Source organism: Chaetura pelagica, unplaced genomic scaffold, assembly GCF_000747805.2.
Source record: "Chaetura pelagica isolate M959 unplaced genomic scaffold, ChaPel_1.0 scaffold70, whole genome shotgun sequence".
NCBI classification, from domain to species: domain Eukaryota; kingdom Metazoa; phylum Chordata; class Aves; order Apodiformes; family Apodidae; genus Chaetura; species Chaetura pelagica.
In genome coordinates, this window is record NW_009952265.1 from 1,001,199 (window position 1) to 1,028,773 (window position 27,575).

A 27,575-nucleotide genomic window follows, 5' to 3' on the forward strand; every position below is an offset into this window, starting at 1 on the left:
ACAGTGATTTTTACATATAAAGGTGTTGTGTCACTTTTACCAACTGCTGTGATGGTATGTTCCTGAAACAACAAGGATGAGGATGGTGAGGATCACAAACAAAAAGCAAAGCAGCAAAGACAGCATCCCTATATACTTGTACATTACCACATGATGTGTAAGGCCATATTTTGTTCCGATTCAAACATTTAGCAGCTCCTCACAGGGCAAACGCCCTCTTAGTTACTTCAAGACAGTTATGACAAAGTACATGCATCTAAGAAGCCAACTCTTCTTGCTGAAACCAATCCCATGGGACACAGTGTCCAGACCTCTGTGGTGAAGAACCTTACAACCACCACAAAGATTTTGTCATTGGACTGCCTACCTCAGACAAATGTGGCTTCCTGCAAAACAAAAGGCCTGTTAACAGCAACTGGGACATTCTGACCTGCTACAGAGAACTGTGGAGGGCAGAGGTATACTTATTTTTGGATTTTCTTTTCCCTGCTACCAGAACTTGAAACAATCTTCAAAACTTAGGTTATGGAATAAGCTGTGGTGTCCTCTTGGCACTGCTTTCAATGTATCCAGCCTTCCCTCACAGCAACAGGCAACTGTGTTTGTTGTACTTAGGAGAGACTTCATAAATGCTGTTTACACCCAGCCACAAGGAAGAAGCCCTTCTCTGTGGACCCACTGAAGTCCATTAGGATAAAATAGATTCTTGCTGTATGAAGTTAGGAAGATACACTAGCCCCTGAGATAGCAGCTACCCAGGATTCAAGTACCAAGGTACCGAGTGTGGCTGCAAAGGTAATTTGGGATTGTACCAATGGCACTAAGCGTTCACTACCTACAGGCATTTTTTTTCTCTTGACATATTCAAATACCTGAACTACTTTCAAGCGTTACCTCTGCCTGATGATCTGACCAAGAGGAACATAAGCTCAAGTGCAGAACTACCTTAAGTGAAAAAGCTCTGAGACACACAGCTTATTTAGAAAAGCAGGGCCACGAATTTGGTTCCAGTCCTGATGCCTCAGTGAAAGGGCTAACTCACAGTTAACACAGGGTTAGCAAAGTGAAAGTCACACCCTCCAAGCTTTCTGGACCCTGCTACCCACTGGTCATTCTCCAAGGCTCTTTTACAACCTCAGATCAGTAGCTGCTCTGACACCAGACAAAAGCTGAAAGGGTGTGTTTTATTGGCAGTACAGTCCCAGCTTCTAGAAACGTGTAACCAAGTGGGCTGCACAGGTAGAGAAGGAAGGAGGAGACAAAAGTAATTTTTGGGAATGGACTCCTGCAGAGATGTTTCTTGAGAAGGGGCAGAGGGCATTCCCACACACTGGAGTTCACAGCCTTCAGCACTTTAACAAGTCCCAATGAACAGTTATGGCACAGCTAAGTTGTCGCACAGCCCAGCTCATCTGAGGCGCTTCTAGATATCACAAGCTGCTCCTTAACTGGGATCCCTCCCAAGCCCAGCTTCAGTCCCATCGAGGCGTTTAGTCCTACCCTATGACATAGAGGATGCTGGAAGAAGAGCCTATATAACATATATATGTATATATAAACTGTGTCTGCACCCAGTGAGCGAGCGGTTTTAGCCCCTGCTCTCTGGGCAGCAGAAGGGCTAGAGAGGCCGAGAAGCTGCAACAAGCCGGTGTGAGGAGGAGAAAGGCACAAGAAAAAAGCAGCTCTTCAGAGACTGCTGTCAAACATCTGGCTGGGGACGAGGGGAAGAGAGCTCAAATCCACTTTGTTCCTTGAGCCCCTGATGCAGATGGAATGGGGAAGCCAGTGCTGCACCAACTTCACTGGTGCATCCAGGAGGCAACCTGGCGACATCCTTTGGATATTCAGCTGAGGGCTTCTCTGCTGGGAGGTATCCAGGGCACAGCTTGCAAGGATGGGGAAGGCTGCACAGAGTGCTTCTGTCCCAAAGGCAGGGGGAGAGGAGGAAGAAATCCAAGAGAGACAAGGCTACACAAACACAGCAGGCCTCATGCTTCCTTCAATAAGGGAATATCTGAATGGTGGGGAGAGAAAAAAAGAAGAAGCAATCAAACTTTTGCAGTTCAGCACACATCAGAAAAACTACTGCTGAAAGCAAGTCAGGCTCCCACTTCCATAACATGATAATGCAGTGCTATTCCTGTCATCACAATGCAGCAGAAAGGAGACCTCTGGAGGACTCTGCTCCAACCTGCCCTGGTGAGTGCCACCATTGGCAGTTCCAGCCTTGAAAATTGCCAAGAATAGACTGTCACCTTTCTGAGTGCCCACCTGGTCCTGCACTACCCTCCTACTGAAAACTATTTTCCTCATTCCCAACCTGAATCTGTTAAGTTGCAGCTTGTGGCTGCTGCCCCACGTTGTAACATCTGTCTGAGACAAGTTTGGCTCCACAGTCTTTTCAATTCCCTGTAAAGTAACTGTAGTCAATTACTGGCTTGGTCCTCAGCTGCTCCTCCACCATTCCCTTAAGAATGACAGTTTTCTTCCTTCCCATGACATTGTCAATCTTTTAGTTCCTCAAAATATCCAAAACATGTTTCTTACTGTGACAGGGACAGCTGGAAATACAAGGATCATACTTGCCCATATCTACCTTGAAGAAATGCAACCTCCTCTGGTAGCTACAGCTTCCTCATCTTCGAGCCACAAACACAAACTTTACTGTCTCCTGCTGCAAGGAGTAATCTATTACTGTACGACGAGCCTTAGAGGCAATACATGTTTCCAGGCAGTGATAAAAATGATACAGGGCAGAGGCAAAGCCCTCTGACTTCTGTGGACATTTTTTTGTTAATCTTCACTTTTGGATTTCTGCTGTTGAGGCACTTGAGGTTTAACACCCATCTTAGGATGTTGCGATTTTCACCCTTGAGCAGAAATGCTCTCGAACTGTTTTTTACTGCAGGGGTTGTGGGTGGCATTACCACGGCTTTACTGCTTGACACCATGGAAAGAAGTTCTGCCCTGGGCCATTACAAGCCAGTTACACTTCTTGCCTAGGACACAGCAGTCTCTGCAAAAGCAATCTTAATTTGCAGCTTCATGTTAGGTCTGGCACTGTAAAGCCATTGCTTCAGGGCAGAACAGAAGTGAAGAACACAAGATTCACTGACTGTCTAACAGACTTGCCCCTCTGCCTGGGGCATATCCCTTGAAGGTGTTCCCGCGTGGCAAGGCTGCAGCACTTGATGCACTGTGGCAGTAAGCTGCTTACTAAAACAGTCTAAAAATGAAGAAGCATAAACATCGCAAAGGGTTTGTATTCCAAGCATATCCTCTCACTCCCACTAACTTGTTTTCCACACACAGCTATTTCACTGCATTTGCCCTATGTTGCTGGAGGCTGGTATTTCTCTGCAAATCCTTTGCCTAAGACAACAAGAGTGAGCAGCAGAATTCCAAATGTCTTTCCAGACTGCCCTAGGCTCCCAGTCCACAAGCGCTGCCTGCTTCAAAAGGAGGTATTAAACACTGCTTGCACATCTAAGTTGTGAAACATGCCATGGAAACTGGAATACCTCTTTTTAAAAGCTTCTCTGGTGCCTGACATACTTACGAGTATTCCTTGCCCTTTTCATACTAAGTAGTCAACTGAAAAAACTACTCATACAAGGGTCTTATACAGTGCTCCTTCCCCAAGTCACGTACCATCTGTGTATTCCTCAGAGGAAGTGAGTGATAAAAGGCTCTGTATGTCACTGCTTTCCGAATCTTGAACCTCTTTGTGTACAGGTCTACTGCTAGCCATGTCAGCTACCCAGGAAGAGGTAGCAGCCTGATGCACAAGAACAGTTTCAGAGCGCTGAGAGCCACTGGCTTCACACAGTCCAGAATGTCCAGGGGCTTCATCTTCTCTTTCAAAGCTACCACGAGCCCCTTGGTCCTGCTGCTGCATCTCTCTGGCTCCGTTCTGTCCAGCTCCCTCCGAGAGCACGATCTGCACTCGGGAGTCCGAGGGTGGAATGCAGTTCCCTGCACTGCCATACACTGCTTCTTCATAGGATGGCAAGGCCACCTGGACACCATCCACCACGATAGAGATCTGATCTCCAGACACACCTTGGTCTCGCCTCAAAAAAAGAAACAAAGAGGGGGTGAGAGAAAAAAACAAAACAAATTGAGCTTCAGTATTTTTATATATATGTTACTGAGACCTTGAGTAACCTCCCACAGCAGAACTCGAATGCTCACTATTGATATATTTGGGGGAAGACAGAAACATGAATGGTGGTTTAACAAGGTCAAGCAAGCATAGTCTTGTAGCCCTACTGTGAATTGCCATAAACATGAGCAGGGGCTGTAATTCACAGTGCTTGATGGATTTAGCAGCAAGAGCTGAAAAGGTTACAATGCTTCCCACCTCACCTGTCTCCACAGCTAAATTTGACAAAGATCATGACTCAGAGCCCTTTGCTGTCACAGCCAGCAAATAAAAGAGCTCTGACCACCACTGATTTTGGCATGTTACACTGCTATATTCTGCAATATCCAGTGCTGCCTGTTCTGCCACCTTTGCTGCATGCAGATAACCTCTGGTGGGGTGGGGCAAACAGCTCTTAAATTGGCACAGTGTGAATCACCTAGGCTCATGAGTCAGACTTCTGAGACTGGGTTTTTCTTCTCCAGTGTTTTGGACTTATTCAGAAAAAGGCAGACTCCAAGGCCTCACTTCTCAATCTCCATGCTGCTGAACAGTCATTCTCTGCTCTTATTTAAAAGTCCTAGTACCTGGTTTGGAAGAAAGAGTCTGCAATGACCTTGTTGACCCCAGCTGGTAGCAGTGTTATGGCTTGGTCTGTTCTCTGATTACAGGCCAGGAGGCTTCCCATCCCACAACAGGGAACACGGCAGCTTTGCATGTGTATCTAATCAGCAATACCGCCTGAACTCATGTCCATAGGATCTCACAGACTGGGGGAGGATACATATATATACACATATGCAGACACATACTTTGGCAGCTATCCAAAGCTAGAAAAGGAAGGATATTGATCTATAGCCAGACTAGCAGGGATCATAACTTTTCACAGTCAAGGTCAAGGAAAAAGAGCAAGGAAACCACTCATCAGATTGGCATGTCAGAGTGGGGACTGCAGCTGGTCACTGCAGACTGCCACCTCAGACTACTGCTGGACCATGGGGCAGGAGTGCTGCTGAGAGGATAAAAAGAGCAGCAGAGAAGGGAGGAGGTAAGTTGCTCCAAAATGAAGGTTTAAACCAAGTACCTTAATGTGTGTCTGCTGCAAAAACCAGGATGCCTTTGGGCCCCTCCAAACCCAGCTACACTTACCTGCTATGATGGAATGACTTCAGCTTCGGCTGCAGCAAAACAAACAGCACAACTAAGAGCAGAATCAGGGCGACAGAGCTTGCTGTGGAAGCTACTATGGACAGCGTGGGCACTCCAATTGTTGGAGGAGAGTCCTTTTCTACAAAACCAAGAGGAACACAAGGAAAAAATCAACCACTCCCTTACATCTCTGCCATAGGGAAGGAAAAACATCCACATTGCCTACTCTTGGGAGATACACCTGGACACACATATGAGGAGCCTAGGTTTCCGTACAGTCAAGGGTCACCAGCTGTCTCTTATGGAGGATAGCTGAGACCTCAGGCTGACAGTTCTCCATCAGCTGTAAAGGGAACCTAAATCAAAACATGGCCATACAAGGGTCCTTTGGAAAAACAGATGACATATGGAAAAGCAGTGCAAGCAGGCCACAGGAACTGATAGACAGTGGTAACAGTCATGTTATATATAAATTTGGCTGAGCAAATGCTAAAAAATGTCCTGATGTCACCAGCAAAGCCAGTAATTGTCTACCACAATAAGCAGGATATTTTAGGCCTAACAATAGGGAAAGTTCCAAATAACAGGTTTTCTTGGCTAATGGAAGAGTCTCCCAAAGGAAGGAGTGGAAGTCACCCCACTGAGTATATTTAAGATGCAGCAAGATTCTGTTTCTTTCTCATACAAACATATGCCAGCAAACAGAGAGGGAAGGCAAATGTTGCTTCAGGATGCTGAGTTTTCAGTGTTAGATACAGGTACCCTGTTCACATTACTCTTTCCTACCCTTCCTCACCTGTGTTGTGTGACTGTATGGGAACCAATCTGGCTTTTAAAGGTCCCTTGCAAGGCAGGAATAAATTGGGAGTGGAGAGAGAATGGCCTGGAGCTGGCATTGCTGAGCACTGCCTATCACGCTTAGAATGCTACACTCGTCCTTTCACTTCTGGACCAAACACAATATTGTGCATTTCACATTCAGGAGGTTCCCATGTGTGCAATTCCTCAATTCGTTTTTGCAACATTCAACACATTGTTTGGGAGCACAGGTCTCAAACTGCAGGGGGATGCAGGACAAGCTTGTGGATAGGGATGAAGGGAAGAAGAACAGGCAAACAAAAGAAAAAAGCTGGAGGACCACTCTTTTTAAGTCTATAGCCTAAAAATCTATTCCCCAAACAGACATGTAAGCTGGAAAACTAGTCTGCATTTTCCATATCTTCTCTTGGGGTCAGACCTATTGGTTGAATTGCTTTGAACTTGTTTTCCCGAAAATTTTCAGAAGTAGCTTGACCTCTCCCCAAGGAAAATCAATGTCTACTACATTTTTCTTTATGACAAATAGGGTTGTGTAAAGTTTCCAGTTTTCAGCATTACTCAGGGGACCAAGCACACTGAGAGGGAAGCAGGCAGGCAAAGGGAGGCACTCTGTTATCAGCATCAGCACCCAACAGTGTAGAACCAGTCACTAGCCAGGGAACACTTCAGCACATTCACCATCTCATATTCTAACAAAATGCTCACTAACTCCTACAACAAACTATCTAAAGGCTATGGGGCTGACAAGCTCAGAGCTACACAAAACATCTGACGAATGCTAGGGATTTCATTAACTCTACATGGAACAGGTGTGATCTCATCCATTAGTGATAATTTTAAGACCTACTGCCTTTCTTTCTCTCACCTCCTCCTTTTTAGCCCTGTAAAGGGGACCTGCTTGTTAAACCTTAACTGTCTCTAACCCTGACCAGTTGTTTCAAAGCCTGGGTCAGACTTTTGAGGCCCCATATTTTTGGTAAGGCCACTGATCCTTCATAATGCTGAAGAAATCTGAGGGATTGCTGCTCATCACAACACAATCTCGTCAGCCCTGATAGAGAGAGCAAGTGGTACCATGCAAGAATGCCACTTGGGGAACACTACCTGAAATTGCACAACTTTGTTCTCCAGCCTGTGTGCAGCAAGGGGAAAAGGGACCACTGTGGAAAGGAAGCTCATGCTGAATTTGAAAAGTCTCTTGAGAATCTAGTTGCTGCCAGGTAAACTCCCAGTTCCCTTCCTTATACAGGAAGGGGCTATTGGAGTGGCTGTGACAAAGACACTGAGAAGACAGTGTCTTTGGGACAGAACAAGATGTTCCAGAGATCACAGATAGGCAGTGAGCTCCATAAAGAGCCTGAAGAAGGTTCTTTTGTTTCCCTCTGATTAAGCTAACACATTCTGCTTTAAGGATTATGAGACTTATTCCCAGAGTATACATTTTACTGACTCAGGATGACTGAGCAATAAAATTCTTTCAACAAGCCAAACTTGAAGGGGGGACTTCTCCCTCTACCCAGGATGTATGCATTTAAAAGCAGAAGAGCTATAGGCAAACTAGGCTGCATAATGAACACTTTCCTGCAAACCTTTTTACTTTCCTGCTTTGATGGAGGAATTCCTGCTCAGCTGGGAGAGACTCACAAAACAAAAACTGTCCACTTCATTTAGACAGAAGTAAAAAAAAACCAAAACACATCCGCAATGCCCTTTCCTGCCAGCATAGTGAAAAGCAGCACCATTGAGCTCTTTGCCACACAAGGCCAAGAGTTAACCTGTTTGCAAGGAAGATCACCTCTATGTACTCACTCCCACACCCGTGTGCACATGTGGGCAGATGGGTACATCACTGAAGGAGATGCACTGTCAAACCCATCGGGAAAACAAAAAAACAAAAAGTATGGAAAATGCCTCAATTAGGGCCTCCCTGATTTCTGGGATGAGATCTGTCAAAATAAGAGACTCTACATAAGTCATATGTCACCTCCTTTATACTCTTTTCATGGGTTGTCTCGTTGCTTGGGGGACTCTAATCTTGTATCTGATGGGCCATTACAGAAGAGATGCTTTTAATAAAGAGCTATGATTGTAAGTCATGTTTATGGAATTGCTAGAGCAATGAGAGGTAGCTGTATGGACTTTCCCAGCATCACTCTGACTTGGTATTTAAGGATAATCTGAAAAGCCAAAGCAAAGGTAATTCTGACTGTCCCACTGGAGTCAGGGAGCACTTACCAGGGCTGAGCCTGCAGCTGACTTCCATGGCTGAGTCCCACTTCCCATCGTTGCAGGTCAAATATTTATAATCTCCTTTCAGCATGTAGCCTTCAATGCACTGATACTCTATGACACTGCCTGAAGTCAGAGGGTTGTTGCAGGGACTAGGGTGGCATTTATAGCCTCCATTCTCAGGCTGTGGTGGCTGGGGACAATCTGAAAAAAGAGAAAGCATCATGGAATATATCTCAGAGGAAGATATCTGTTGCACAAAAGATAGAGCACATAGGCAGACTTCCACCTACAAACACCCACTAACATTAAGAAACTACCAAGATGACTGTTACACAACAGCAGAGAACACTTCTCAGTTTCACCTCTCATCTGTCTTCTGTAGTTGCTAAATACTGCTTATTATCCCAGTAGTACAATCTAGTTAGCAGGCACCAAACTGTTGATACTTTTGAACAATAACATGAGTTTGTAACAAGAGATTCCATGTGAGAGAAGCCCAGAAAATCCTTGGTACTATCTTTTCCCCATAGCTGTTTCACTAGAGACTGTGGGGAACCTAACAGCCAGGTCTTGCTATTAGCCTGATACAGAAAAAGCATGAGACCTTCAACTGAAAAGAGTGAAGAATGCAAACAGTTCCCCACTGTACTGAGTGCGATGTCAAGGTACAAAGCTGCCCTGTAAGGAACCCTGGAAGCCCATAAGAGCACACTGATTTTAGCTATTTTACACAGATGTACCTCCAACAGTATGAAGAATAGTTTGCTACAGTAGGATCAGAGTCTGTTTTTAAAGAAGAATCAGTCATATTACAAAGGTGTTCCTAAAACCCCCTCTCTTTACCTATGTCAAGTCTTGAGCGCTGAAAGCACTTTACATTTCTCTTTGCATCTCCCCTATCCTGACTAAAGTGTAGACATGGCACATGCCAGAAATTTTATTGTAGAATTTTCAATAGCTATTCAAATAAAAACAAACCATGAATGAGGAAACTGCCCTAAAAACAGGATATTTGTATTGCTTAGAATTTCCTCTCCTCTGGCAGGTCATGGTGACCCTGTAGAACAGACCCAACACACCCTGCAAACATCACACATCTGCCTGGCTCAAAGAGGGAGAAATTCAGATTTTGCCTTTTAAATCCACATTAGCTTCTCAAAATTCATGAAAGAAAATCCATTAAAGATCCCTCCTGAGACATTTTGGGGAATGGAAAACCAACCATCCCACCCACCCTATTCTACCACAGCCTACTGCTTCAGGCCTGCCCTTAATCTCTGGAGCACACATTCCCATGTACCATGGGAAAAACTGCAATAAACAGCTGGGCAAGTAACTGGATTTGGGGTAAGATTTAAGTACCAAATGAAAACTTTAGAGATCCATTCCACTGTGTAAAAATTTGCTACTCTGCTGCAGTGCAAGTGACCCTTGAACCTCATCACATGTGTGAATGCATCACAGATAGTACCCTGTAAATGCCACTAAACCCTAAGATGAAGTGCTGAGCAAAGCCAAAAGCCCTCTGGTATGAGTTCTGCCAGCTTTTAACTGCAATGCAATTTACTTCTTAAGAGACAAGGTTAACAGGGGTCTAAGGAGCAGCTTTTCAAGAAGACTTTGTTCTTGAGGAGATTTATTCTTAAATAAGCTTCAGAGACACCACTGTCCCATGCCTCATGAGTATTAACTGTTGCCTTTTCTGCATTTCTTTATTTTTCCTTTCTGCAATAATTTCCCATTTTGTAACTAAGGTTTTAACCCTTTACTTTGTGAGGTTAAAACTTGCTTTCACTTTAAGCCTGTCCAACACTTAGGGTCACCTGGGATCAGGTGAGGGGACACACTCGAGACACATTTCACATTCAGGCAGACAAATGCCCTCCTTCACCTGCAGCCCAGAAGAGGGGCAACAGTGGAGAGCTGTGGGGAAAAGCTACTGTTGCCACAGCAGTTGCCAAAACTCAGGAGCAGAGAGGATAACTCCCCTACCCTTAAAGTCACAGGAAGTGCCTGGAATTGCTTGGGAGCAACACAGTGTATGTCTGCTAACTGACTGCAGCAATCAGAGCTCATTCCCACTGTTCTCCCTTCTCCTGAACTGTATTCACATGCAGACATTTTACCAGGAACTGTTTTGGACCAGGCAGCAGCTCACTGTTCAGTTCCCCTTCTATCAAGTGCCACCCACACTGATGAGGTTTCTGAGTTACGTACAAAAATCACCCAGCCATCAAGCAACAAGCACTCATTTACACTGCAGTAGTGCTGTCAAAAAATACCACATCGGTCACCTACAGAACCCTGACTAGGCCTTCTCACACAAGGGCTTCAGGAGGGGATGCACAGCTACACAACTGCAGGTTGGTTTCCTCCTCCCCTCCACAGGCCACTTGGCACAAAAGAAGAAAAGCTAATAAGCATGTTCAGTCAGTTGTCCCTGACTTGTCCTCTTCACACAGAGAAGAGACTGCAGAATTAATCACCTCCCTTTTTTTCCTCCCCCATGTCCTTAGGTCATCTGTCATCATAGCATCCAAAAGCACCACACATTTTCAAATGTCACCTTCATTGTGACTGAAGAACACTGTTTATGTACTGGGAAAAAAGATCTGGATCAGGCAGCCTGAACATTAATGCACTCAACCTGACTGACCATCTCTGGGCAACCCCAGCTCCCTTGGAAGACCACCTGAACTGTCCTTTGCAAGGCAGCCTCAGGAGAACAGAGCATCTCAGGGCCCACAGCTTTGAACAGGGCTACTAGACAGTGCTGATGGGTTAAAAGACTGGAGGTGCCCCTAGGTAAGATAATGAATTGGTGGTGTCTGAAAAACTGAGGAAGTCAGAGCAGCTGACTCTGACTCTGCAGCTCCCAGCTCCCTTTCTCTGGCATCTCTGACAGAACTCCACACCTCTACAAACAGGATCCAGGCCAGTGTAACATGGGCACTCAGAAAGCTTGGAAGAGACAATACAGATTTCCACTACATCAACCAGTTCAAGTTTTCAGTATCCCCAGCTTTCACATGCTCCATAATGAGCTTCATCAATTGCCTCTGTATAAAGTCTGGTTCACAACCCTTTATCTGACCAACTGGCAGCAAAAAGCTTACACCTCGAGCCTGCAGCACTGGTATACCCATGGCAATCCAGAACCAGGCAGAGTGGACCATTTACCACTTTCGACAGAGTAAATCATTGACATTCTAGCTGTGAAAAGAGCTGGGTGGCAACTGCTGCCAGACTGTGTCCCCTGACCTGCCCACCCCTGGCTACGCTGCGTAGCCAGAAGGTGCAGAAGGATGAGAGCTGCTTGCATGAACTGTTTATTAGCACTCTGGAGTGTGGCTGTGTCATGATGGCTCAGTACTGGGTTTGGGAGCAGCCCAACCCAGCTCTCCTTCCAGCTCACACTTCCCATGTGGGCTGCTTGTGTTCAGCCCTCAGCAGGTTTCCATCCTGCTGTGTGGCCCTGCCCAAAGCTACAGCGTTGCTGTTTGGCTATTGCTTTGGCACACTGAACTAAACCATGGAGGAGGGATTTTCAGTATTTCAGTTCAAATTAAAACTAGGCAGATTTCAAGAAACACGGCAAAATCATGACCCCCAGATTTACTCAGTCCAGGTTTTAAAGGTGTGTGGCACATAGTGGAAGCTTTCCAGAAGATTTCAAAAATTCCTTTAAAATCGTGGGACACTAAGTAAATATGTTGTAACCATCAACCCCCTTCACAGTAGCATCAGTCTAGAATCACAATGGCACTGGGCTGTATTTGAAATACAAAGAAACATGCAGGAATTTCATCAACTCCCGCCCTGAAACACATGTTCTTGGAAGTACCCCAGAGCTTAGGAAACATCTTAAAACAAATATTCACACCAAGTCACAGAAGTTATCAACTTCCTAGGCAGATACTGACATCCTAGGCTTGCAAAAAGCTACTCCCAGTATCTTGATTCATCAAGCTTTGAGGATGCACAGAAACAGAAGTTTTAAACACTCCAGCACAGTCTGCCAAGGGGGCAGAGCTCTATTCCCAAAGGTCTTGTTTCTAAAAGGTACTGAAATTTATGATGCCTCCCAAGAGCTGGTTCTCTGCCAACATGCACTGTGGAAAAACAGGAAGGAGATTAACAACTGGATGAGAAGTCCAAACAATGAACATCACTGAACTCTTAAGAAACTGTCATTTCCAGATTGATGGTCAGAAATACAATTATGCACCGGATTATCTGCAAGTGCCATTCCAAAATACTAGGTATTTAACACATAGACAATTTTTAATAAACAAGTGAAAAAATATTAAGGCAGTTTCTCCTCCACTCACTCCACTCAGTTTCACATCAAATCACTGTATCATTCTTTCTAGGTGACACAAGAAAATACCATCCTCCTTCAAGGAGAGTTAACTGCTCTTATGTTCTGTGAACAGCTGTTAACATCCGTAAGGAACCTCTTGTTTGTTGCAACCACAGTGGAGCAAACTCCACTTGGGTGCTGGTTTGGCTTGGGTTTTGGCAGCAGGGGAGGAGCTGAAAAGCTACCCAGGCTCAAAAAACGCAGCCACACCTCTGGACATGACTCTGCGGTTAACAAAGGAAAGAAGGGGAAATTCAGGTGATGTAAGACCTGAGAGCAGAATTGGAGAGCAGATGTGAGAGCAGTGCCAGAGCTGAGACAGCGAGGAAGGAGAGTGAGGAGGTGACTGGCAGGCTGTCCCCCTGCAAAGGGCGGAGAACCGCGGTGGAGCAGCTGCAGCCCGTGAGGGACCACGGCGGAGCACACATGGACCTGCAGCTGGAACAAAGTGGTTTGGGCCCAGGAAGAAGGGAGGGGTGGGGTAAAGTATTGAAGCTCTGTTTTTTTTTTTTTGTCTTTGTCCTGTTTGCATAGTGATCAATTATATTTTTTCCCCCAAGTTGTGTCTGTTTTGCCTGTGACCCTAATTGCTGAGTGAACCCTTCTTGTTTTTGTCTCATCCCTGTTGGATTTTGTTCTCCCCATCCCAAAGGGGCAGGGGTGCGGTGGGTGAGTGAGCGGTTGTGTGGTTCTTTGTTGTCTGTTGGGCCCAAACCACAACAACTTGCCTTCCCTTCTGCCAGATTCATACACAGTTGTGGGAGGTTGGAACACAGCTTCTTTTGGAGACAATAAGAGATGTCAGTGCCAGAGCTGAGACAGCGAGGAAGGAGAGTGAGGAGGTGACTGGCAGGCTGTCCCCCTGCAAAGGGCGGAGAACCGCGGTGGAGCAGCTGCAGCCCGTGAGGGACCACGGCGGAGCACACATGGACCTGCAGCTGGAACAAAGTGGTTTGGGCCCAGGAAGAAGGGAGGGGTGGGGTAAAGTATTGAAGCTCTGGTGTTTTTTTTTGTCTTTGTCCTGTTTGCATAGTGATCAATTATATTTTTTCCCCCAAGTTGTGTCTGTTTTGCCTGTGACCATAATTGGTGAGTGAACCCTTCTTGTTTTTGTCTCATCCCTGTTGGATTTTATTCTCCCCATCCCAAAGGGGCAGGGGTGCGGTGGGTGAGTGAGCGGTTGTGTGGTTCTTTGTTGTCTGTTGGGCCCAAACCACAACAACTTGCCTTCCCTTCTGCCAGATTCATACACAGTTGTGGGAGGTTGGAACACAGCTTCTTTTGGAGACAATAAGAGATGTCAGTTGACAAAAAAGATTAACCTAATTGCCAAAGGATGAAATTGATCTTCCATGTCTTTACTGAGCTGAAGCTGAGGCACGGTTCCAAACTCCCATCCAATACAGAGCCACAAAGAGCATTTCTAACAATGTAAAAATTATATAAACCTAAGCCATGGTCACAGATAATACCACAGATGGAAGTATGTGGTACTTCATGTGCTGACACAGAAGTGAGGGTTTTACATAGTCAGAACATAAAGCACAAGAGATGTACAGTTGAGCCTTGATCTCTGAGTGAAATTCACAGAGAAGCAGATTTCCAAAGCCCAAGTGGGATAGGCCTGTTTGTGGTGAGGATCAAGTCCAATACACTCCACTTAGCTTCCCAGTACTGACCATCTTCACGCAGAGCAACACTGTACAAGAGGCGCCTGGAAGACAACTCAACAGTCTTGGTTGCTTGAAACTAGTAAGACTCTTGGATTCCAGTCTCACATCCCTTTTTTTGCACCAAGCACCTGAACTCTATTTTAGTCACCCACCTCTCTGGCTGGGCAGCCTGACCACCCAGAGAAAACAAGCAAATCCTCCTTAACTGAATACATTCACATAAGAGGAAAAAAAAAACAAAACACAACAAAAAACCAACACAAACCAAACAAAACCCATAAGAAGACAACTACTATTCATCATCTGCTTGAGTGCATAACTGTAGGTTTGTAGCTGAGGGAGAATAAACCATTGGGTTGCTCACCTTATGTGGGTGGATAGATGGATACAACATTGCTTAACAAAGCCACATTTTGCACTCAACATCAAGTAACACTTTTTCGACTTCTCCAGAGTAAGCCACAAAGTTCACTAAAGCTAGGATGAAAAAAGTTTTGACAAATTACTGTTGGTGTTTATGAGTCAGGCCCAAATCCCAGCAGCTTTAAGAGGAAGCTGGACTGAGCCTCAGGTTAATTCTTCACCAGCTACACAAGTGCTCTAGCTTGTTGGACCATCCTTGGAACAGCATCAGACTAATTTATATGCCAGTGCTGAAGCATTTTGGAAGCAACTGGGGTAGATGATGACTCCTCAGCTGGATCCCCTGAACATGTGTCCTATTTGGATAGTTAACACCTCCTGGCCTTTCAGACATACTGCAACTTTTGTGGGATGTGAAGACTGGAAATGGAAGATGCTAAGTACTACAAGTCATTCCATTTAACCAGTATTACCAAGACTCACAGAAGAAAAACTTTCTACAAACAAAAAACACCCTACTGATCTAACAAGATGAACATTCCCCTGGCAAGTCTGGTTAAACTTGTCATGACTGTGTCATGTTAGTATGTCCAGCCTGGTAAACAAACATCTTCGTGAAGCAGAAAACAGAACCACCCAATTAAATAGTCTCTGTATGGAAGGACAAACAATTTCCTTCATGCTGGAATCAGCTCCCTCAGAAGCCTCATTACAATTTTCTTTTGCTACCTTGACTCCCCTACAGTGGGAATGAGTCCAGTGCAGTAGCTTTATAAAAGGTTGTTTTCCCTTTCCCTTCCCCTGCCTCTTTTCATATCTCCTGTCACACAGAAGTGTTCCCTCCCAGTGGCAGTCACTGCCTTCACCTATTTACTCTCTTCCAAGTTGTGCTCCAGCTCACTCCATAGAGGCAATGAGCATTTCTCTGTTCAAGTCTCTGGTTGTCCAAAACTCCATCACCTTTATGGTCTCAGCAAGGACTAACCACAGAAACTGCACACTTAGAAAATTATCCAAAATAAACACACAGATACCCCACGCTATGGAGGCCTCTGATTTTCAACTCTTACTAATTTGTCTGCATCACTTCAGTACAAGAGAGGGCGTTGCAAAAGCTACTACTAACTTCTGGCAAGGACCTTCAAAAAGCCCTGAACTCCTTAAGGCACCCTTCAGGGTAACCCTCCTTCTCTACTTGTCTCTTCAAGCTGGGTCCTGCCACAGCTAAATGGGTGGTCTGAAACACCAGCTGCATCTGAAGCCTTCTGTAGTGACTGCATTTTCAGCATTACAGACTTGAGGTTCAGATTTAATTAACACCACGCTGGAAATAACAGAGCCAAGTTGACAGTTTCTCTCACTTAGTGCCCAAAACAAGCTTGCAGCAATAGAGAGTTAGGGTTATTGGTTTGTTGTTTGTTTTTTTAAGTTGCTATTTGTTTGTAAATTCATATACAGGCCTTCATCTTTTTTTACACAATGCTTTTTTACAACAAAAATTTGACAGCCTGATACAGCCAGCCAGCAGGCTAGAAGTGCAAGTCAGAGACCAGCAATAATGCTTATTTTGGTTTCTAGAGGATCTGGCAATTCTAACAGAATGTTGTGCACAGATCCCACTCAGGGGTGACGCTGAACATCAGTTTCTCCTTAGGAAGCAACTGAATGAATTTGCTAGCAAGAGCCCTGGACATATTTCCTAAAAGAAGAACAGACCTTGTTCTCTCTCTTTCCAGTTTCAGTTCTCACCAACAAGGTGAGAGGCATTACTCAACCTCTCCACTCATCTCCTGGTTGTTTAATAAGTCAATAAGGACAGAATTTACCCCTTCTTTAGTCCAGTTCTTGGATCTCTTTTTATTTATTGGATATACTCCCAACCTCTGTCACAGGTACTCAGGTAAGTCTGAATGTGACCCAATCAGATAATAGTATCACTACTACCCTCAGACATAGCAGCAGGGTAATCAGGCAGTGGCAAAGCTCACCTAGCAGCTTCTTGAGCAACAACAAAGGCAGACATCAGCCTCCCAGTGCCTGCAGACAGACTACAGTGCCTCAGCTTACACTTACCATAACACACTGTCCAAGCTGTCCTGCAACTCAAAATCTTTTTAATGTTTAAGTTTAGCTTTTCCTTATGGAGAGATCCCTACCTAGCATATGAAGAACTCAAATCACACTATATACCTACTGAGAGGAAAAAAACTAGAAAACCAGTATCAAAACTAAAAGCATGCATATAACTGGCATACACAACATTTTCAGCAGTAAGCACTTCTATTTTACAAATCCTTTCCAATTAGCAGACAGGAAATTCACTGCCCAAGTTAGATCCTTCTCTCATAAGCATTTCACTCCCTATGCCCTAAAGAGTCTGGGCTAAAGGTGGCTTGCTGCCTTGTGGAGAAAAAAAAATACTATCTATATATAGACCTATTTGATTCATGGGGCATACAACTACCTATCAGATCCCTCTAACCCAAACTTCACACTGTGTCTGTCTCTAGAGGAGCAGGGGAATATCAACACAGTTGCAGTGACACCATGGCTTCCAAAAAAAAAAAAAAATTCCACAAGCTTCTCTTTGGGTCAGAACTTCTTACTCTTGAATCAGGGCTTTCAGTCAAGCACATCTCCTTCTGCTGCAGGACTAGTATTTGGTTCCAGGAATCTTCTGCAGTGAGGGAGATCGTGGGGAGAGAGGGCCAGCCAGGTTTGCTTTCAGTGTAAAATCCAGACAGGCAACTTCCTTGTTTTTCCTCTCATCTCTTGTTCACACAAACCAGCCTATCTATAAACAGCAGAAGCCACTTTCAGAAGTCCTTCCCGTAGCAACAATTTGGTTTTAGTAAGAAGCAAGTTTGTATCATTTCATATCTTTTTTAGACTAGCTACCTCAACTAAGCATCATCTTTCAGCAAAGCAAAAACCACTTCCCAGGCAGCTGGTCTGCAGAGAAAAAGTACCTAGATAGGCTTTGATCAACAGCACTGCCTCTTGTCCACCCACACCCTCCTTCCTGTTGAGAAAGCAGTGACAAAGAGATGCACTTTAGTGGTAGATACAAAAACAGTCACCTCCACCCATGTGCTCCAGTTAGTCAAGAGTGCCAGCTCCACTTCTGCATACCAAACACCTTCAGGTTTCTAACCAGTGACGTTTCCCTGGAGGCACTCAATAGCTTTCAGCACAGTAGTTTCCCACTATGCACCCTCTGCTCCTGCATCATCTTCCCCAGAATGAGCATTTGGAATAACACCAACAGCAGGCTAGGAAATGGCTCTTCAAGTATTCCACAGATAAACGTCAATGCTTGGAACAGTAGGTCTGTGCTGAACAAGAAGAGTCACATGCTTTAGACAGGAGTTTCCTTTGGCAGGCTGGCTCCAAGAAGCACAGCAATTACCTGCTCTGGGAATCACATTTGAGAATCTACGCTTTCCGGACACACAGCAGCCTGGGGACATTTTTTTTTAGCCCGCAGAGTTAAATTCCATCACCAATGTCCCCTGCAGGCATTAGAAAGCCTTCTCCCTAAAGAACAGGTGGATCATTCTTGGTGGAGGTGAAGTATGCTCTGCTCCCCCTTTCAGCTAGATCAAGGTGATAGTGTGGGGTTTTTGCTTCTTGCCCACAAATGTGCTAGCCTGGGTGTTTTAACCATACAAACACAGTGGTTGCAGACAGAAGATAAGAGTCACAGAATCACAGAATCATCAGGCTTGGAAAAGACCTTCAAGATCATTAAGTCCAACCATCCACCCTACAATGCCATGACCACCAAACCCTCTCCCAAAGCACCATGTCTACCCATTTTTTGTATGCCTCCAGGGATGGTGCCTCCACCATCTCCCTGGGCAGCCTGTTCCAAGGCCTCACCACTCTTCCTGTACAGATATTTTTCCTAGTATCCAGTTTGAACCACCCCTGATGCAACTTGACCCCCTTTCCTCTTGTCCCATCCCTGGTCACCAGGGAGAAGAGGCCAACACCCCCCTCCCCACAACCTCCTCTCAGGTAGTTGTAGAGAGCAATGAGGTCTCCCCTCAGTCTCCTCCAGGTTGAACAGCCCCAACTCCCACAGCCTTTCCTCATAAAACCTGTTCTCCAGACCCCTCATCAGCCTCGCTGCCCTTCTCTGCACCCTCTCCAGCATCTCCATGTCCTTCCTATCCTGTGGTGCCCAAAACTACACCCAGTCCTTGAGGTGCAGCCTCACCAAGGCCAAGTACAGGGGCAGGATCACCTCCCTGGTCCTGCTGGTCACACTATTCCTGATACAGGCCAGGATGCTCTTGGCCCTCTTGGCCACCTGGGCACACTGCTGGCTCATGTTCAGCCAGCTGTCAATCAGCACCCTCAGGTCCCTCTCTGCTGGGCAGCTCTCCAGCCACTCCTCCCCAAGCCTGTAGAGCTGCTGGGGGTTGTTGTGGCCAAAGTGCAGGACCTGACATTTGGCCTTATTGAAACTCATACTATTGGTCTCAGCCCATTGATCAAGCCTGTCCAGATCCCTCTGCAGAGCCTCCCTGCCCTCAAGCAGATCGACACTCCCTCCTGACCTCGAGTCATCTGCAAACTCCCCGAGGCTGCACTCTACCCCCTCCTCCAAGTCATCAATAAAGATGCTAAACAGGAACAGCCCCAGCACTGAGCCCTGGGGAACACCCCTCGTGACCAGTCACCAACTGGATTTAACTCCATTCAACACAACTCTTTGGATCCAGCCATCCAACCAGCTTTTTATCCAGCAAAGTGTGTGCACACCCAAGCCACGAGCAGCCAGCTTCTCTAGGAGACCCAGACTGAATCTATCCTCCGCCAGCTGGAAACAGTTTGAGAATTCAGTATGTTTCTTGCCATTCAGCATTCACACCATAAAAGACAGATTACCAGATGCCCAGGTTTTCCACTGGCCTGTAATTTCTGGGGTGGAGATGCGGACTGGAACCAAAAGAACAGATTCTGAACCTTCTCCTTTTCAGCACTCTGGCTTTCTCTAGCACATGAGCAGATGGGAAATTTCCCAGAGGGACAAACCCGAGACTGCAGCTGCTGCTGGGGCCCAGTCACAACAGCTGAGGCTAAAGGACCTCTTTATATTTTACTTACAGGAGGCAGAAGTCAATAAAAGACCTCCATTGTGAGCGCACACACTTCTTGCCTACCCTGCCCCTAAAATATTTTAAGCCTTCCTAAAAACACACTGCAAAACATAACCCTCTTTTGGGCTCTGTGTATTAAGCAGAGGCCAAAGTACACTGAAAAATAAGCTCTCTGTCTCTACCAGCTCCAGATGCTGCTTACTCTGAAGTCAGTGACAGAAGCGCAAACTGAGCAGGACTGAAGTCTTCACAGGGAAATTACAGTTTCCCTAGCAAGGACATACTCTGAAGAGGAGGCTTATTTTTCTTTGTGTCGTAATGTGGGTAAATGAGAAGAAACCAAAGCAAAGAGATTTGTATATATAATCATATAGCTGTGCATTTATATAATTAGACACAAGCACTTACACTGTGTACAGTTACAGGCATCCCTCACACAGCCATCTCATGCACACTAAAGCTGCCTTTTTCTTATTTCATTTTTTTTTTGTTTCTTTTGGGGGGAGGGAGGCAGGGCAGGAGGGGGGAAACAGGGAAAGAAAAAGGAAGAAAGAAAAGACTCTAATTGCAGCCTTCCGCCAATGCAGTCACCATCTGGTAACTCAAGAGACACATGAAGCCGAATTATCCTAATTAACATGTTACAGCAGTATTTAAAAAAACTCTATGCTTATTAACACTCAGCTGTGATTAGCCAACCATGAAGGAAGCCTGCTAGGGCAACATTATGGGTCTTGTTTGTCCTTCTATTAGAAATATGATTTTTTTCCAGTGGCTTATCTCTCTCCTAAAAAGAAAAACATTAGCATCAAAGCTTGCTCTAAAACGCAAATTCTATTTACATTCCTCAAGAGTCAAAATGTTTAGGCTATACCAAGCTGCCAATGGTGCCTCTAGAGTGCTAGAGACTGTCTTGATATAAAAGGTATTTTTTTTTCTGTTTACACCTTTGAAAGCGTTGCTTCAGTTAGACAACTCTCTCATTGAAATTTCAGCAGAAAAATCAGTTTTATGCCTTTCAAGTTCCTTTTCCCCTCCAAAACAGAAGCCCAGATTTTGCTGTATGCTGGGCAGGGAAAACCAAGACACAAAATCCAGGGCTAACAAAAGAACCACATCTGTGAAAGGAGGATTTCTGTGACGTAAAGCAGCAACCAGAACACAACAGCACTCCAGCAGCAGATCGGCTTCCCTAGGAGAGTGATACTCACTATGACAACTGTATTATTTTCCCTGTAACAGGCCCACCTGTAATGTTTTCCCCTCAGAGACATTCCCAAATGATCCAGCTTGACAGGCTTTGAGACTAACACTGCCAAGTTTTGCAGACTTGGCTCTGCACTATGTTTATGCAGGCCTGGCTGCAGTGGGTCCTTCATCCACACCGAGCATTCTGGACATCAGGATAACACCAAATCATAAGACAAAAACCCAGTGCTTTTAAACTAAGCCAGGATTGATAAATGCATTTCGGAAACATTAATTAGCAGGGGGAAACAAACCGGGAACAAGCTGCACAAGTGTACTTAAGATCTTCTGATAAAGCAATCTTATTGTTGCACACACAAATACATAAAAATTGCTGGTGGTGAGGTATGTGGAAACTCATGAAGCTTGCTCAGGTTTAGTGGGATGAGCTGATGGGTACTTCACAGCATCACATACTGCCAGGACAGTATATGCAATTTGCATCTGGGCTGCAGTTGGAGCCAGTGGTGCAGTGGATCCAATAGCCACTTTAATACAGAAACCTGACCTCCTCTGTGGACACAGGACAGGTTTCCAAGTGGCACATGTCTCATTTGCTTTTGTCTTCCAAGGCTGCTTCCAGCCTCCCTGTGCCTTCTTCCAACCACCCCAGAATTACTTCAGTGTTCAGAGAAAGAAATTAAGCAAATGCTGTAACAACACTTTGTATAATGAGCAGGACCCTGAGCTCTACTTTCGAAACCCAAACCCACTGTTGTACGTAGCACCCAGATAGTTTTGTGGGTTTCCACCTCCATCAAAAGTTCAAGTAAGAGGGTTCCCCTAAGCAAGCTGCATTTGGGTTTTAGTTTGAAATTCTAATTATTAAGAAATGTAAAGTGTCCAAAAGTGTTTGCTGCACTGGGCAGAGGCCGCTAACACTCAGAGGCCTCTCCTCCTCTCATTGGCAGCTTATCCAATTCTAAATCTCACTTTATATTGCAAGGAGGTTTTTTAAAAAAAGATAAAGAATTGTCAAAATCATTTTATATTCTTTTAAAAAAGGAACAGGCAGCTGCACAGGAATTTACAGCTCCTACTGTGTAGAGGCAGATCCATAGAAAAGGTATTAGCATGGCATTTGAACTCAATAACATCTACTGTCGGCAACCACTGGTGCTAATTTTAAACTTCAACTTCGTTCTTTGCACAGCTTCGATTTCTCATCTTGTCCCTGCTCACCTCCTTCCAGAAACTTTAATTAAAAATTGGTCTCAATTCAGAAGTGAATGGCACATTTACTTTGCTGTTTCCTTGGCTGTTTCTAGGTGGGTTTTCAATTTGGAAACAGTAATAGCCCAAGGCTATTAAAGGATTAAAGCCTGACACACACCATAGGCTCCGGTCTTAGGAAAATCATCTGGCTTTTCAGCAAAACCAACGAGACACTATAGGAAAAGCTTATCAGATGTTCATGCTGATTTTGGACACCAGGATACAGCAAAGATCAGCTCTACCAGCAAGTGACAAGAGGCTTGAAATTCAGTAGTGTCTCAAGAGACTTAACATGACTACAAAATACTTCCACTCTAAACTCCAGCTTATTTGGGTAATTGGGTTCTTTTCTCCAATAAGGCCTTAAAAGTTCTTTCTATGGCAGTTCCTCAAAATATGTCCTATTGTGGGCTGCAGCATGGCCACTCAAGCTCTGGATGACATGCCACCTGGCTGGTAACACTAAGAGCAGGAGTCTGTTGCCCTCCTCCCACTGGAACTCCAGCAGCCACCACTGACCTACACAACACTTGGCTCCCCCTTAACCACCAGCCCAGCTTATGCCTACCTTCTAACCCCAGTTCTGCAATAGTTTATTCCAAGACTTGACACAGGTCACTGCACAGTCATGAATCTGCTCGAGAAGCAGCCCTAGATTCCGAGGGGACAGGGGAATCTCCCAAGTAGGCTTTTTAAACTCTAAAATTCTTATCTTCTTACACAGACATGGAAAGATCACTACACTAGCCAAGTCACTTGAAAGCTCTGCCCTGGTAGGCCTCCTTCATTCACTAATGAGCCTTTTGCAGCTGATCCATTTTTCATCCTTTCAGCAGCAGCAGCTGTTGCCTCTGACTCAGCCTATCCAAAAAGTACTAATTTGGAAGTTTGGCCAAGACTGATCTAGTAATGGCATGCACACACGAGACTGCTTTGTGCTAGGCATTGTTCCACTTTCATCTGTGTGGAAACTGAGCTTGGAATCTCAAAGCCTTAGGTTACTGAAGTTTCCCTCCATAGTACACTGATGGTCAGCTTTGCTAAGGAAAGGTGGGTAACGACAGCAATCCTGAAACTTCAATGCAATACATCAGCCTACGCTGGAGAATACTTTTTCATCCTCCTGTGACTTTTCTCTTCTGACCTCTGGTGCTATTCAGGACCACTGAACATATCAAGAGTTTAATATCTGGGCAGATTTGTTTATCCTTTAAGAATGAGTCATCTCTGTCATGGGACATGTCAGAACAAGCACTCAAATAATCTACCACTGACTGGGCAGAACTGCAAAGAGCTATTAGCCCTGTCTCACTGGAAAGCCACTCTTAAGCACACTTCATATTTTCATTCTAGATGTGGTTAGGTTAGCTGTAAATATTAAGACATCTTTTCTGCCAGCTTTACTGGAGCTCAAGCATTGCATGATGCTTCTCTGCAGAATCCAGCAGGAAAACAAAAACAGTGCCACTAGAACACTCAAGTCATCCTATTCAAAGTTAGAGGCACCCCAGACAACAGAGAGACCAAACTACTCCACAAAGCACACCTAGCTTTCTTGGAGACTACAAAGTCTTAGTGCCTTCCAGTTATGATGCAATTTCAATCCCTCAGCTACATTTTCTTGAACTGATTGGCTAATATGGACTCAATCCAGACTCTGATAAAGCTCTAAGACACATAGAATTATGTTGAAGGACTAGGCTTCAAAATAAAGCAAGAAACTTTCTTCTACTGAGAAGAGCTAGCTATGATACACCTTTCTAAATTGCCCAACACTTTAGCGGTGTTGGGCAATTTAAGAGCTAGCAAGGAGTTACTAGGAAAAACAGTACCAGACCTGAATAACCAGCACTGAAACTTAACAAGTACCCAGTATATGGCCTTCCTTATTTACTGGCAATGCAAGTAACTGCAGAGTGTTTTTTGGAAAGCAGGGAGGCAACCCAGTGAAGTTATCATTAAGCTTTCTTCATGACTAGAACGTGACTAGCAAGAGGTCTGGTAGGATGCTGCTGCTACTTTTAATTTACCAGTCACAGAAGACACCATCAGTTGTGGCAGAACAGAAAGAGTCCCACACATTCCACCCACTTAGATTCTGCTGGGGATCAAATGACACATGAAAAGTAAATGGCAACTTAGTATAATCCTAACAAATGCAGCGTAAAAAAAAAAATATCAGATTTTCAGTCACCTACTTTGAGAACAGTCTTGTTATACAGATATAATGGCTTCAAAGTGTTTGTTTTTACACCTTCATCTTCCCAGTACCTACCAACAGCTCGAAAGAACAAAATGGATATGAATTAGCAAATTGCCTAACAAGATGTATTAGCAAATCGCCAAAAGCATAACTAGCAGCAAACGTGAAATTCTCCTTTCTTTCTACATCCTCATTCCAAACACCCACAGGGTAAACAAAGCTAAACTGAAAAAATCTAGGATTGAGAAACTGTTAAAAAATGAGCTCCTTTCACAGTTCACAAGAAAAGCATTCAGAAAAAAAGATGTGTACTAGGAGTTTTCACCCCTTGAAATACTACTTGCCCTTTTATGCTTTCCCTATAGTCATTGGAATCAAAGCTGGGCAAGTAAAATATCCAGCTGAAAAAGCATGTCATAAAAAAAAAGTTAGAGGTACCAACTACCAGGACAGGACCCATTTGTAGCCCTACATGCTTGACAAAAACATCAGAGATGAAATACTATTCCTTCCATTTAACAATAAAAAGTGATTCTAAAACATACAACCCCAAACTCCACACTATAGCTGTTTTCAAAGCAAAATCTTGAGGGAAGAGACCAAATCTCTTCAAGGACTGCTAAACTTCAGTCCTGTTTCAATGCTGCTTTTGAGTAACAAGTAATACAAGACTGCATATATTCTTTCTTTTTTATCTGTATTTCCTGGTAACAGAGACAGGTTCTTTGTTCTGTAACAATTAGATTACTAAGTTAAAGCTTTAAAAAGAAAGCAAACACTCTCAAAATGCTTTATGATGGGATTGTTTTTTGCTCCCTTCCTAGTGTTTTTAGAACACAGCTGGCCTGACAGATCCTCAAGAGCTTTGACGACACACAACTTCACCTCCTACCTACCGCCACAAAGCCAGCCAAAACACCTTCCATCACTGACTTTGAGATTACGGATCCTTACACCAGAATCTGAAATTTCAAAGCAGGACACACTGCAGCTTAGTGGCTGGATCTAAGGCCTAGACACAAGGGACCTCAGCCTACAGAAATGTTCCACTGTGAGCTCACCTGAGGTTTTGCCTCCCTGCCGCAGCTTTCCTCTTCAGAGAGCTTTTGTGAGTATGTGGTTTCAGGTAGCCCGAAGAGACCAATGTGATGATTTAAGGGCCCTTGTCACCAATATAATTAATTTAAATGACAAAGATTTAAAGATTCATTTGACTCCTTGAATATTTGTGGCTTCTTTTCCTATACAAAAAAAGTCAACTCTGATGAGGGATTTTACAGTTCTGTAGTTCTTCCACAGAGGTCTCTCTGGCCAGGAGTTTACTTTAACCTTTATTGACACATATCCTCCATTAGCATCTTGCAGTGTTACCATCTGATTTTAACTTAACATGGCTTCTTTTCTGCCAGCTGTTTTTTTATGCCATCTGTGACATTTCAATAAGTTTCATTTATTGTTTTGAAGCACTTATTTGCTCAGATCTCTCAAGCGGCCTCCTTCAGCTACATCTCACCCATGAAGCATCATCAGTCATTTCAGAGCACTTCTTGCTAAACCAGCAAGAATATTTTTTAGGGCAACACACAGTTACCAGGATAACAAGAGTGCAAAAATGCTTGATCCAGTTTTGGCTGCATAAAGTACCCAGAACTACACTTCGACAATGTAATTTTACCTGGCTCACTCTTGACTTTGACAGGCCAAGCATGAATGATATTATTATGATTTCCTGCCAGCCAGACCTTGGGGTCTAGGACACTGCCTTATTGAAAAGGAGACTGTTGCAGACCAGGTTCTGCCAGACAACTCAGTTGGTTTACAGATGCTGTTACAAAACTGTTTCCTTGAATACCACAGGAAACAAAACAACATAAAACCATTTTCATTGCTTGCTGTCCCATGCACTTTCCAGCATCAAATTGGAGAATTTTCTCTCTTCAGCTTCTTACAATTTTGCCTTCTCCTTCCTAAACTTCTATTGCATATCCTCACAGCCATCCTCCCTAAAACATGCATGAGAAAGTTCTTGCTCACCTTCAGCATTCTGTTATATCAGACAGTAATTTCAACTCCTGTTTCCTAGCTCCATAAAAGAGATGGTGTGGCTACCCAGGGTTTTAGGCTGTGTTGGTTTTGCTTGGGTTTTGTTATTTTGTTTTTTTGTTTCTTGCTTTGTTTTTTCTTCAGGCACTTCAAGGACAGTTTTTATACACTTCAGTGATATTTAAGTAAAAAACTTCATTACCACTTGCTCCTTTCTGTTTAAATTATCAATCCAGCAGGACAACATTTCAAAATTGGTTTCAAGAGGTACAGAACCATCTTACCTTCATTGGGAGAGACAGAAAACTTACCAGAAGGAAATATGGTATTTACATTTTAAAGTAAAACTATAACAGCCAAATTCTATTCCATTCTGAGAAACAAGATGAGGTGGGTAGGGCCAGATTATTCCAAAAGACAAATAACTGTTTAAAAAAAAGATTTTTGTTGTTCTTGTTGTTTAGGTTTATATTTCTGCAGAATATAAAAATTCCTCTCAGTATTCTGGTCAACACAGAACACATATCTAAAAACACTGGTCTAGCACATAGATTTCACAACCACCTTCTTCTGACTTCTTTGGAAAGGAAGCATTAAGCAAGAGCAACCAGGACAGTAGGAGAAGTTTTAAGGCCATCAGTTAAAACCAACAACGTAATCTCTCCCAAGCCATGCAAGAACAAAGTAGTTTCAAGAAGTTTCTTACACAGAAGAGCATTTCAGATGCTCCCCAGGGAAGAATGCAGTAAGGAAACCGTTGCAACATGCCACAGAAGTGCTCCGCTGAGCACAAACCTGGGAAAATTCATCAGCATTCCCAGCTTCTGAAGAGCTGGGGCCAGAGCTCAGAGGAATGCTGAGAACACGCTGGGGAGCCCTCACACTCACACAGCTGGATCCAGATCCACCTCCCACATCATCATGAGTGCATGTGGTAGGAAGCAAGTATCCAGATCCCAGCTCCTTCCCAGTAACAGTGCTCCCATATAATATTCTCTTGACCTAAGGGGGGGGG

The 27,575-nt window shown here is 44.3% G+C and overlaps 1 protein-coding gene across 1 annotated transcript in view; it reads right to left on the reverse strand.

The window, feature by feature from the left end:
* Window positions 1-1,556: 1,556 nt before the first annotated feature.
* KIAA0247 (KIAA0247 ortholog) overlaps window positions 1,557-27,575 on the reverse strand; it is a 45,410-nt gene continuing 19,391 nt past the window's right edge. Inside the window, exons 3-6 of the mRNA XM_010007668.1 lie at window positions 8,348-8,545; window positions 5,294-5,432; window positions 3,652-4,073; window positions 1,557-2,014 (exon numbers count right to left, since the gene is read on the reverse strand). Of these exons, the coding sequence (XP_010005970.1) occupies window positions 1,989-2,014; window positions 3,652-4,073; window positions 5,294-5,432; window positions 8,348-8,545 (785 nt within the window). The 3' untranslated portion in view covers window positions 1,557-1,988. The remainder of the gene's footprint in view (window positions 2,015-3,651; window positions 4,074-5,293; window positions 5,433-8,347; window positions 8,546-27,575) is intronic.